Raw genomic sequence first — 12,993 nt, forward strand, 5'->3', positions numbered from 1 at the left:
GTGATGAGAGTTGTGGTTAACTGGGTTAATTATATTCATGTTGCTAAGAACACGGTGAATTATGTTAATAGCAGCATCTGGGGAAATTACATCTTCATTAATTGGTCCTGATTGCTTTTTGGCAGACGCGAGATGTTTCTGACTTTAACGTGCAGGACAAAATTTATTGTAATCAGCGCATGCAGTAAATGCACAAATACCATTACCTTGCCTCACTAATTAACTCTCTGAAGAGGAAGGGATGGCAAAGACCTGCATGGTCATCTCATCCTTGCTCTCCTGCCCCAGCCAGGACAGGCTTGTTTTCTATTTGTCTGTGCTCTAGTGCTTCTTCTAACAGAGTTTTGAACATTATTTTGAGTTAATAATGGTAATAATGTGGTTGGCAGATATAGGAAAGCAGTCATGGGGCTGAGGATGCTTCTGATGATGTGTTTTGTACCCTGTGGTTGGCCTTGTTGCTCTCTGGCCCTCATGGACATAACTTGGGGTCGTTCAGGTCTATTCACGTGCTTGGTGTCAAATACATTGATGATGTGGAGACCTTTGAGCCCACTGTGAGAAGAGGAGGCTCACCCAGGCAAGGCTGTCCTCAGGGGACCACAGATGGGTGGAAGAGGAGGCTGTTGGCATATCCCAACAGATGTCAGTGGTGGGGAAAGCAGCGATGATCAATGCGCAGTCTGTGGCATCAATCTTTGCAGTTCTTCAGCTTTCAGTCAAGGCAGCAGCAGCAAACAAAGAATAAACCCCATTTCAATGAACTATTGCTACGTAGCAGAAAGCTCTGTTTTTAACCATGGCAGAGATCCTAATCTCTTTGGATAAAGCCCCAAAACTCCAAGCAAATGTGGAGTGCGGGGACGGGGTAATGCATTACCTCCCTGGGGAAGAACAGGCTGAAACTCAGGCGAGGCATCGAGTTCCTCGTAACTTATGAGGTTGTTCATCTGGGGATGGCAATAAGTTGTATTACAGCCTTGCTTGCTCTGCCTTCCGTTTTTGCAACACCATCGTTCATTTTAATAGTGGTTTTTCAGCCAGCTTTGTTAGGGCTGCTGCTAATTGGGCTGGATTCATGTGTCCCACCAGGGCACAGGACAAGCCTGGCACTGCTTAAAAGGGAAGGGTGAATTTTACTGCCTGGTGTTTTGAATAGGCAAAGCTTTGGGGAGCAGGAGGAAGGGGCATGGCAAGGGTGAGAGAATTTAGGAGAAATTTGAACTCTCTGGCTGCCATGGAAGTTCACAGATACTCTCCCTGTGAAAGTGATGGGACCAAGAGTGGCTCCACATGAGTCAAACAGCCCTCAGGGAGACGAAAGCCCCTTTTGTGAGTGACCTTTCTGACCTGGAAAGATGTGGGGCTACCTCCTTTGCTAAGAAATTTGGTTTAAAAGTTCTTCAGTGCTGGAAATTTCAGATTCAGACCTTCATGAAGTGGTTTTCATGGGTCATCACAGGGAATCAGAACTCGTGGCTGGGACAATTTCACCAGAGCTTTGGAAGCAGCAAGGTTTGTGCTCTCAAAACCTAGAGCTAGGTTTTACTGAGAATCTGTAACGTGCTGAGTGGGAAGCTGGCTGTGTCCTTTCCATTACACTGCCTCTTTAAATAAATGCAAGGACCGGTACAGCTGTGATCCATGTGAGATTTGGCTGCAAAGCAACACTCCTGGCTTACAGCACACACTTCTACCTGCTGCAGGGCTCTCCAGGTCCCTCAGCACAGAGGCCCTGGGAAGTCAGAGAGCTTGAGGGTTTCTGCTTGAGTTCCGAGAGACCCTGGGAGACTTTCACAAAAATCCTCCCCCCAACCCGTCCTACAGCACTTTTCACCTCTGTCCTCACTGCCCTACAGTCCTCGCTGCAGCCCTGGGTGCTGCAGTCCTGCCAAGCTGGCTGTTCCAAGGTGACCAGAGTTTCTAGCTCTAGAGTCTAGTGGGAGCATCCACTTGGGATGTCTCCAAAAATACAGCTCTGAAAAGTGGGACTGTTTAGTCAGAAGTGCCATCATCTCATTTGCCCCTTCAGTCAGTGTGGCAATGTGTGCCCCCACCTCGCTGTGGGTCACTTCTTTGCCCAGAGGACAGAAGAGCACAGTGCAGGAGATCAAGGACCCCTTCTCCACACCCATCCAGATGAACCAGGTGGTAAAACCAGGCCACTTCTTTGCAAAGGTCTTTCCCCATCAGCCACTTTTGTAGTAACAGTAGACATGTCAGGGAACTGCCCAGAAAGGAAGCCTGCCCGTGCCAAACAGTTCACATTTGTAGCTGAGAAACACAGCAAGGAGTTTTCCAGTTGGTAAACGGACTGAATTGTAGCACTGCCTTTATTTTAAAGGGCAATTAGCACTGTGGAAGGATTCTCTCTGCCTCTTCAATATGGCACGTTTGTTAGTTAAAAGCTCAATTTATGGTTAACATCACATAATAACATATGTCACAGCTCTGCAATTGAGCTGCTCTGTGGCATCAAGGAAACTGTGCTAGAGGAGAAGTCCTGAGAGATGCAAATGGAGGGGGGAAATAGTTCTGTGAAATTAAATGGTACCCACCAAAATGTAGTGGGGACATTTTCAGTGAAAGACTGAAATCTGGAAAATCCTGGAACATGTAGTTATTTCAGGTTTTCCCTTCTTGCTCACTTGAGAGGTGGGACTGTTTGATTTGGGTATGGATTTTGCAGGTTCCTTTCAGTGAGGGCTGTGCCCAGGGCCAGTGAGCAGCAATGTCAGACAGTCCAGGACAGATAAACCAGGCTGGCCCATGAACCACTCTGTAAACCTGGTATTAGGGCAGGGAACACTCAGAGTTTCCATCAGGCAAGTGGAACAGACTGGATGTGTGTGGGGCAATGAATGTGCTGGCCCAGCCTGCTGCTTGGACTGGCCCTGGGCTGGAGCACGGCTTTAACTCCAACACCAAGCACTGCAGTGGCAATCTCTTACTGTCACTCAGCTAAAGCAGAGAGGATGAAGATGTCACCACTGTGACCACCCCAGTGATGGGTGCAGGCCATGATCTCAACTGTTGCCATACTCACTGCTGACAGTGAGTGGGAAATACTCTTTCTTGGGGAAGAAAGTTTTCTATCAGTAGTTGCAGAGTGCTGGGTCCCTGCTCTTTGTTGAGCCAGGCTGTCACCAGAGAGATCAGAAATCATTTATTTTTAACGCTATGAATATGTAGAAACTTGCCTGCACTTCTGCACGCAGTGGCCATGAATTTAGAAACGGCATCAGGAATCATGGCATTCGGCATCCTGTGAATCGAGTCAGAGCCATAAATTTCTCTTATTGGTGCACAAGCCATTTGCCATACGTGACTTTCTGAATTTGTGGTCATTCCTCTCTCTACCCCTGTGTGCAAAGTGTATGTCTGAGATTTTATATTGCACCTCTGAGACACAAAGTCCTTCTGGTGCTTTTGCCTCGCATCCTAAACAGGCTCGCTCGCTCTCCTGCCGGTCCCCTTGGCTAATGGCTTCTGGCCACAGCCTGGCTCTTAAATCACGGGCTGCACCTGGACAGGCATAAACTGTGACTCTCCCCAGACAGAGAGGATTTGATTAGAGTGGTGAGGGATGGGACTAAACACAGGCGCTCAGCCTTGTGAGAACAGCTGCTCCTACACTGGGCCCGAGATGGGCCCTCTGGCACAGGCACTGAAGGCAGGTCCTACAGAGACCTCTGACATGTTCACTCGAGCCTTTCCAAGGACAGTCATTCGGAATACAAAGGGAGGAATGTTCAGTGTGGATATCGTGGGGGTGTGTTAAGATGATCTGTGTGCTGGGAGGAAAGCTTAAGCTAAGGAAGTTCACACTGTGGGGACTGGAAGATGGTGCTGCCATCCACCTCCTCCACTTCACTGCCTGTGCTCTTCCTCCCCCACCTCTATCTGTTCTAGACATAAAAGCTTCTTTATTGCAAGACTGTTTTTGCTCAGTGAATTAAAATGAAGCATTTGCAACCCCTCCACCCCAGTGCAAGTGCTCCAGGCAGCAATGCTCTCCACCTGGTCCTGGTCCCTCTGGTCAGCCTAGGAAAGACAAGCCCAGCAGCAGGACACGATCAGGCTATTCCCAAACCCAGCTCTGCTGAGGAATGGGTCTCCCCTATTCCACAGATCTGCCCCCTACGAGCCTGGTGAATCACTAAAGGCAGCAGATGCAATTAAGATGTTTCCTAACTAATTTTTAATCCTTTTGGCACAGCAGTGCCAACACAAAAACATGAACTGCATCAAGGCTGTTTATTAAATTCTGGTCTGGCTGCAGTTGTGCAACCCCACTGAAACACTGTGGTGCAGTAACATGAAATAAGAACAGTGGATTTCCTCACATGTCACCGACAATTGTATCTTGCCAGCAGGTTGCTCTTGAGGGTGATACAGAGGTGTTATCAGGGTCCGAGCCCAATTATGAGGGTAGAGCAGGACATGGGAAATTGCTCATTTCTGGGTCAGTGACAGAGCTGGCTCCTTCTACTAACTCAGAGCCACTTTTGAAAGCCAAGGTCTCCAGCAAACTAAAACTGTTTCCATCAGGATAAGGTTTCTGTGCTTGCTAAATGTGAACCTTTGATCCTTTTCAACTTAATCCTCTTCCAAGTGTATTGAGTTTTTGGGGAGATTTTTGAAATGGCAAGGCTTCTCGAATTTCTGATCTATTGGTGCATATCTAGAGTACTTACTATCATCCATCAGGGCCCTGCCAACATGCAATCTGAATAAAAGCAGCGAGAAAGCACCTTTGCCATCACAATTTTTCAACTATAAATTGCTGGAAGTTGATCTTTGTGAAAACAGCACGAGATTCATGTATTTAGTAAGGAACAGGCACTGGACAAAGGAAATACCAGCCAGAGGGCTGGTGGTGCAGGGTCACAAATGTGGAAACAGCTTGATAATAGAAACTGGTTTGTAGGTGCTAGCAGACATAAGCAAAGAGAAGTTTTGAAAGAAAAGGTTTCACAGGAGCTGTTCCTGAAGAACCCTCTGAAACTGAGGCTAAAGCAAATGCCACTCTCTGTTGCCACCTCAAACAGAAACAAGAGGTGGTGAGAGCATCCCAGAAGATGCCATCAGCTTTCTTCCCAGATTTTTCAAGTGTCCATGCACAGCTTCAGACTTAACCCACCTTCTTGCCCATAACTTTTTAATCGAAGAGTGACCCAGCCTTCAAAAACAAATCCGAGACCGACTATACTTTGAAGAAAGGATGGTCTTGTACAGCAACCACTCACAACCAAAAGAAAAAAAATTACTACATTTTTATTGTTATGGTGAAGAGTAGGACAGAGACAGAAGGTCACAGCTGCTTTACTTTGCTCCTTAGAGATGGGGAACAGTGCACATTTGGCTTTAAATAATAACAGTAACTTCCCAATGGCCTCCTGTCTCCCAGCCTGAAGAATTCCTGAACTAGCTGAAGACTTTCTTGTTAAGAGCTTCTGTCTCACTCCAACCTAGAGGTTTGTGACAGAATTGACGTTATTTTGTGGAAGTGAGGAAGTAGATGCATTAGTGAGTGCATTGCCCCTTGGCTGAGGTTTAGGTTTCTTTGAATTTATTATTTCTGATGTGATCAACCGATCACTTACTGACCATTTTGCTTTAAATGTGGTCAAGGACTGCAGTCTACAGTCAGTCAGTCTACCTGCTCCCACTCTTGGTCCCTCTCTGCTATGTAGCAATGTCCCAGCACTCTCTGCTATCGTCTGTCTTCGAACCACACGTGTCACAGCTCAGAGCTGCAGAACGCTGTAAAGATCCCCTCGGCACTGCACGGTGGGAGTGGAACTGCGTACGCTCTGTTCTGCTCGTAACACTGAGCAGTTCTCTGACTGAACACACCTTTCTCTTCCCAGCCATCACTAACCAGTTATTCTTTCAGCGTAAATTCAACCTGCCATTTAGCCATTAACTGCGTCTATCTGTACCTAAAAATTATTTGAAACGAAACATTCAATTATTACAGAGCTTAAACACCAGAACAAGGCTGCTGTTTGACTTCTTTGTTTCAGCAATGATAAAACACTCCAGCGTTAAACCGCTGTTCTCTCCAACAGCAGCTGAGCCACTAAATTGATGACATGTGGATTAACCAAACAGTCCAGCAAATCATTGGTAGAAAGGGCTGTTTGTGAGGTGCACGGACTGCTGTCTGAATCCATTTGATGTGCAGGCATCTCACAGTCATTACTCATTACCAACTGCTTCCTCCTGCGGTGTAATTTTCCAATATGTTCTCCCTCATTTTCACGAGGAAGGTCTCTACCATCACTTTCAACTGCAGCTGCACCCATCGAGCCCATTTCTTGAGACTGGGGCAAAACTTGAATCAGGTGAGGCCCAAAAGGTATTTCCTGCAGCTCTTCTGCTTTAGACGCTGACAAGTCAAACCCATGGGTTAGTAATCTGCAGCCGTCTGGCTCAGAGCCAACTTCCCTTTTCTTCCTCTTGCACGAGGTGCCTGTCCTTCGCTCTGCAGCAGCGCTGCTGGAATGTGCCTGCGCTGACACACTTGTCTTCTGACACTTGAAATACACAGACACTGCTTGATTCAGGTACTGAAGATTGATTTCATGGGATGTTGCCTCAACCTAAGAAAACACCCAGGATACACTCAGTTAAAAGGAGCCATGTTTCAATTCAGCACTGCGTGATTATCTTCCATGAATTACTTTTGCTACATGAAGGGATGGAATTTAAAATTCTTTTTCTCAGGCAGCAGAAAGACTCAGGGGGAGCTAAGCAAAATGTCAGTAATTCTTTGTTATTGCTGCTATAATGGGAGCAATAGAGGGCTTACCTCTGTGGGATTTAGCCAGAGATCTCCATCACTGGGATTTTCTGCTGATTTTATGGCACATACCAGCATTCGAGTTATTGCCTCTTCTACACGGGCTTCATGATCTGCATCCTGCCTCAAGAGAATAGAAAGTTTTAGGAGATAGATTAGCTCTTGGGTCTCTGCAAAAAGCTGAAAGGACTTGGGAAGAACATGAATGGCCTTAGTTTGAAAGCCGTACTCAGGTATGCAAAGTCAATGAAAGGTTTCAGACTTTTGACGCTCCTGCTCCCGTGTACAGCCCCAACACAGGCGATAGCACAGGCTCATCTGAACTACAATTTGAAAAAAACAGATTCTAGTATGTGTATATAACCTTTTCCCTCATTAGTGTTCTGTTAATTGAATCTGGTGTTTGAAATTACAATGCAATGTTAGCATTTAATTAATGTATGCATTTACAGAGCTCTTTAGGACTAGAACGGCCATGGAAGTGCAGAGCACGTTTTTTATATCTACATATTATATCTAATTTAAGTAGTTAAAACACACGGGATGTTATAGGAAGGCAGCAGCTATCTATGGGCTACAGAGGCACAAAAGTGAGTCTTAAAAAAATTTATGAAATATTTTATCATGTAACAGCAGCTGACATACTTCTGCACTTCTGGACATCAGCAAAAGGAAAAACATGTTTCCCCTGAAAGCTCTCCTGCAAAACTAAAAACTAAGTTAACAGCAGGATGTTTCTTTCAGGCCTTCACTTTCTCTATCCTCCCCTTGGGCAGCTGGATACTAGCTGATTTAGGATAGCAGAACAAAACTTTTTAAGCTTTCTTTCCCATTTGAGTTTCTTGTATATGGAAGGCAAGGGTGTGTGGAAGGAAACGGAAGACTCTCCAAACAAGATGGGTGTGGTTTGGTTAATTCAATGACAAGTGCCCAGAAGCGGATACATAAATTTGCTTTAATCGAGATGCTTAGGTATATGAGTTTTGGACCAGGTCAATCCACAGCACTGATCAGTCTAGCTGTGGTTTCAGGGAACACATCAAGCATGTGCATCTTGCCAGTGTGTGTGCTGAAGGCTCTAATTCAGCCTGGAACCCTGAGCTGATTTTGGGATAGAAGCAGAGGAAAGTGCTCTTGGCATTTTGTGGCTTTGGATGCTTGGCTTATTAATGACCTTGTATATCAAGGTCCCAAAACACAGACTTTGGTATCTGCATGTGGAAATTATTTAAGGTATTGCATTCTTGGTATTCATCCTGGCCTGCTGAGTAACAGGGCTGTACAGATTGCATGACAGTATGTTAGGAAGCAAGGAATACTTTGAGTAGCTCACATCCAGCAGAAAACAAATTAAATTTCTACTCTAAACTCTTGCCAATATAATTAATGGTTTCACTGGGACTATAATTGTTGGTGTGATTCACATCTGTCAATATGAAAGCAGCTGGTAACAGCTGTGAGCAAGAACTGCTTGGTTTGGTAATGGAAATGTTCTCATATTGTCTTTCAGCATCCATGTCACACTTTATTTTTACAGATGGATTGCCCAGCACCTAACAAACAGTGCTGCCATCATCCGCTGTACAGATAATTTCTGTAAGAAACTTTCACCTGGGCTGCAATAGCTACATTTTCTTATGGCAGCTTCTGATATTTGGGGAGGGGAGGGGGTGTAGTTCATTAGTAAGATCTGGCAAATGCTCCCCTGTTTATGATGCCACTCACACAACTACACACTCTTGCTGTCACCAAAACAGGATCTTGGTGACTTCTGCAAGAGCTTGATGACCAGAAAGGCCATAGAGTTTAGCTCCACTGATTTTTTTTTTTTTTTTCCCTTGCAACACATAAGAACAGCCAGAAATGCTGCAGCTAAGGCACCACCCCAGCACCTGGGAGCTCCCAGCCGAGCACAAGTGATCCATCCTGACCTGCTCCAGCAGGGACAATCTGTGAGGCACAGCTCAGGGTACAAGTGTGTGTGTTGACATCAGGGTCTTTGCAAGCCCAGGGCATACAGCCAGTTCTTCTGAATTACCTCAAGGGCTGCTCAAATTTAAGGCAGGCTTAAATGGCTGCTCTGCAATAGAGTTGGTGCTTTCTCTGGCACTGGACACAGCCTGACTGTACTCAGGGCTACGAAAGACCTCAGTATGGGTTGTGGGCCTGCTGTATTTGCTAAATACATAGTTTCATCTGGAAAATTTCTCCGTGAGGGAAACACCCAAGTGAGTTCCTCTGCTCTGCAAATGTTTGGTTTGATGCTGGTATGAGAAATGTGTCGCGTGGTCTTTGAACAGCCGCTGAATGCATGTGTTCCTTCTCCCTGCAGATTCCCAGTCTAATACAATTTTTTAAAGTAGAAAAAAAAAAAAGGCAGTGAGTATTTTAGTGGGCCAGCTTTCCCAGGCCATTTCAAAAGATTTTTTTTTCTTTTTTTTAATATTAAGCCAGGATTAATAATGAAGTAATTTGAATCCAAAAACCTTCTAGAGCACTGAGATGATCTAATGGAAGATATTTGTGCTCACTGTAGGGGGGTTGGACTAGATGACCTTTAAAGGTCCCTTCCAACCCAAACTACTCTACAATTCTATGATATCCCTGCAACCACCACATACATATTGGTTAAGATGAGCAAGAAGAATGAGAGCCTGGGGAAAAGAAAATTAATTACATACTTGAAGAAATCCAACTTCAGGCAATTCAAAACTATCGCAGAGAAACAAAAATTCCAAAATCCTCTTCCACCCCCTTCCTATCACATTAATCTGATTTAAATTGTAATTTAGCTTTGCATGTAAGCATGTCCTTGAGGTGAAGCTGTTGAAACATGATTTCTGCAGAATTGGGTCTTCAGATCTGGAACCTTGAAAGGTTCTTCAGGAAAAAATGTATCCATAAGGGTTCTTGACAGCCTCTGAACACAACACAGCTAATAGGGCTGAACTTGGCAGGCAAGGGACAGAAGGCCATGCACACATGGAAGTGCTACATCACCACGACATAAAAAGGAAAATACCAGTTCAATCCAAGAGTTTATGCTGACAGTGACAGGATCAATGGATTCCACATAGTGCCACCAGTGCCTTGGAACGAGCAGGACCTGGAATTGAAGACATCACATTAGGGTACTAAGGGAAAGCTGAAGAAAGACAAGGTGTCCTAATTATAGGTCATGTGGGATGCAGAGACAGAATGAGGCAAGGAAATAGGGGTGGGAGGTCATATATATTTATTTCTTCGAAATGCCTTTTTGCAGGACTGAAATGCCCACTCTCTCTTCCCACTGTGTCAATACTATGGTGTAAGAAATGGATGTGATCCAGAGGTGCCTTTCATTCAAACTCCTTCCCATGTGCAGCAGGACTGTAACCTTGTAATTGCTGTAGGTAAGCAAAGTCCAGCCCTACAAAGGGGGTGCAGCTGGAGCAGCAGTGGATCAGGGCTTTAGAGAAAGTCTCAGCCAAGCGGGAATTCTCTCGTAGACTCTCCAACCGAGCAGACTTTCCAGTTCCTTTAGAAGGACTGCCAGCTGGTTTCCCCAAAGAGCAGGTATCCTAATGCTCGTTTGGGTGACTGACAATATGTAGCTTTAATTCTGGTACATAATCGCCAGTATGAAATTTGTCACTTTTAGTAGATAGGCTTTTAAAAGAAAGTGCCATGATTTCTGGGACAATCTAGTTTAGATCAGAGCTTTATAACTACATCGGGATGATAGCTGTGACATAAAATTGATTCTAATCCACAGTTTCTGAGGTACAAGCCATTGATGTTGTTTTGATGATAGAGGACAAGCTTTACAGATTACTGAACATGAGATTAACACGGCGCTATCAAGAAAAGCATAAAAGATATTTTTTGACAAGGAATAAAAATGGTCAGAGATGGATAAAAATATACACTTCAGAATGGGGAAAGTGAAGCAATGATCTGTATCTGTATTGCAGACAATTCTTTTTCTTGGTAGACACAAATTACTTAGGACAATGTTCTGCTACCCAGATAGCCCTGTGCTTCATTATATCAAAACACGGCTAATGAGAAAATGTCTGTATAGGAAACAATGATTGTGGCTCTAGTCCTGCACTTACAGGACACTCAGAACAGAGTCATTTTTGGGCCAGATGACACAATGTTCTCCACAGGCTTCAATTTAAGTCAAACAAAAAAAGCAGTGGCTCTCTAAAGGTCAAAAACATTCAAAAATTGTACTTTAATCCAGTGCAGCATACAAAACAGAGAAGGAAGACAGACAGTGGAGGATCATTATTTTAAAAATATTACTAATTAGTTATTCCTGCCATCTGTATGAAATCCTACATAGGATGCAGCCAAAACATGTTTTCTACACTGAACAGGTTTCGGAGTTGAGCTTTTATCACAGAAACAAGTGCAGCTGCATTAGCAGCAATGGGATTATCTGTTAGGAAGTGTTAGCCTGTGTTTCACTGATTGCAAAATCACAACGAAAAACACCCCAAATGCTCATCAGCTCTATAAGGGATCTTACACTGAACTCTGCTAAAGAATCTGGGTGCCCTCCAAATGACCATGTGTAATGATGAGGCCTAGAAAACGTTGTTTTACAGCAGAAGAAAGCACAGCTCCTGCAAGTGGCTGTGTGCAACAACAGGATTCGTCCTCTGAGACCTGTGAAGGAAAAGTGAGTTTTGCAACTTGTTGGAGAAGTGGATGAAGACACCAGGGAACTGGGGTATGGCACAGAGGGACTATGTAGCAAGGGAAAACAAGCGAGAGACAAATTAAGGGAACTGTATGAATGTTTCAGTAAGAAAAACAAGATGGAAATTAGGTGCTGGCTCAACACGACTGGCATGAGAATCGGATACAGAATTGCTTTGGAAAGAAGAGGTACGGCCAGGAGGAAAATACAATTCCCCCAACGTGTCCTGTGTTTTCAAACCAAGGAAGAAGAGCTTGGTCTTCTAGAGACTAATCAGATTTTACTTGCCAGCAGGTTGAGGGTAATAACTGCGAAGTTGTGCCTTTCTGCAGCTGGCACTGTTTGCTGATGCAATTTATAGAAGAGCTACAAAGCTGTGACTCAAATAGGCAAAAGAGGTTCCATAAAGACATTTGCTCTCCCTCTTATTTTTGGGCAAGCTTATGCATGTTAAAATAAGGATTTATAGCAGGAAGAAAATTGAAATTATCAAAAAGCAAAAGGACTAAAACTTTAAGGAAGATGAAGAAATGGAAAAAAGTGATTAAAACCAAAAAATACATCCAGCAAGCAAGAAGAACTAACAAAAGACCAAAAAACCCCAATAAAACAAACAAACAATAAAACCAGCAAAGAGAGAAGTACAGTAGGATTCTTCTACCTCAGAGTAAGCTGAGACAGAATCCTGTGGTAGCCTGCTTTCTACAGAACATATCTAACTTTGCAGGCTGGGAGGATACTGATCTAAACAGCAACCAATCAGATAATTTTAATATTTAGGCTAGTGATAGGCAAATATAGAAAATGAAGTCAAAGTAGGACAGAAATCCCAGAAAAGATAAAATGAAATTCTGTAATGGGAGGAAAGAAACCAAGGGAACACTTGGGAGAGCAAGTGGAGCAATGCTGAAGACTTGTACAGCACAGAGAACAGACCAGGCTTGAATTCTCAGTGGACATGATTAACTCAATACAGAGCAAAGGTAGGGCAAAGGTGGAATTGCTTCAAAAAGAGAGCATACCCTGAAGTGAAATATTATACCAAGAAATTTCTGCTCATTAGAAAAAGGTATTTAGGTAAACGCACATGAAAAGGAAGCCAGTGTGATGGAAGATAAAGATGTGGGGCCATGGGGGGACCCCAAGGAAATCCCAGAGCTGCCTGTAACCATGGCAATGAAAAATGAAATGGATACAAGCAGAGTCAATTCTGTGGAAGCACCACCCAGGGACTCTGTGGGAGTGCTGCTATCCCAGCCTATGCCCTGTCCCTGCTGGTGCCTGGCTGTCCTAGTCTTAGTAAGGTGCTCCTTACCCTGCCTCCCTCCTCCCTCCTGAGCTGGTGTCTTCCCACCCACTGAAATTGAGCTCCAAGGGCCACTGATGTCAGAAATGCAGAGAGAACCCCTGGGAAAACCACAGCGAAGAGGGAGGGAATGGGGCTGTTAGATTCCTTGTCCATGGCAATCCCAGAGAGAGACTGAGGGAAGCTCAG

The 12,993-nt window shown here is 44.4% G+C and overlaps 1 protein-coding gene across 2 annotated transcripts in view; it reads right to left on the bottom strand.

Moving 5' to 3' along the window:
* Positions 1 to 5,261: 5,261 nt before the first annotated feature.
* HSPBAP1 (HSPB1 associated protein 1) overlaps positions 5,262 to 12,993 on the bottom strand; it is a 37,485-nt gene continuing 29,753 nt past the window's right edge. For both annotated transcript variants that reach the window (XM_050339631.1, XM_050339632.1), the window contains 3 exons: positions 9,831 to 9,914; positions 6,818 to 6,928; positions 5,262 to 6,608 (listed from right to left, as the gene is read on the bottom strand). In XM_050339631.1, the coding sequence (XP_050195588.1) occupies positions 6,051 to 6,608; positions 6,818 to 6,928; positions 9,831 to 9,914 (753 nt within the window). In that variant the 3' untranslated portion in view covers positions 5,262 to 6,050. The remainder of the gene's footprint in view (positions 6,609 to 6,817; positions 6,929 to 9,830; positions 9,915 to 12,993) is intronic.

This window comes from Myiozetetes cayanensis, unplaced genomic scaffold, assembly GCF_022539395.1.
Source record: "Myiozetetes cayanensis isolate MyiCay16 unplaced genomic scaffold, myiCay2020 scf9, whole genome shotgun sequence".
NCBI lineage: Eukaryota > Metazoa > Chordata > Aves > Passeriformes > Tyrannidae > Myiozetetes > Myiozetetes cayanensis.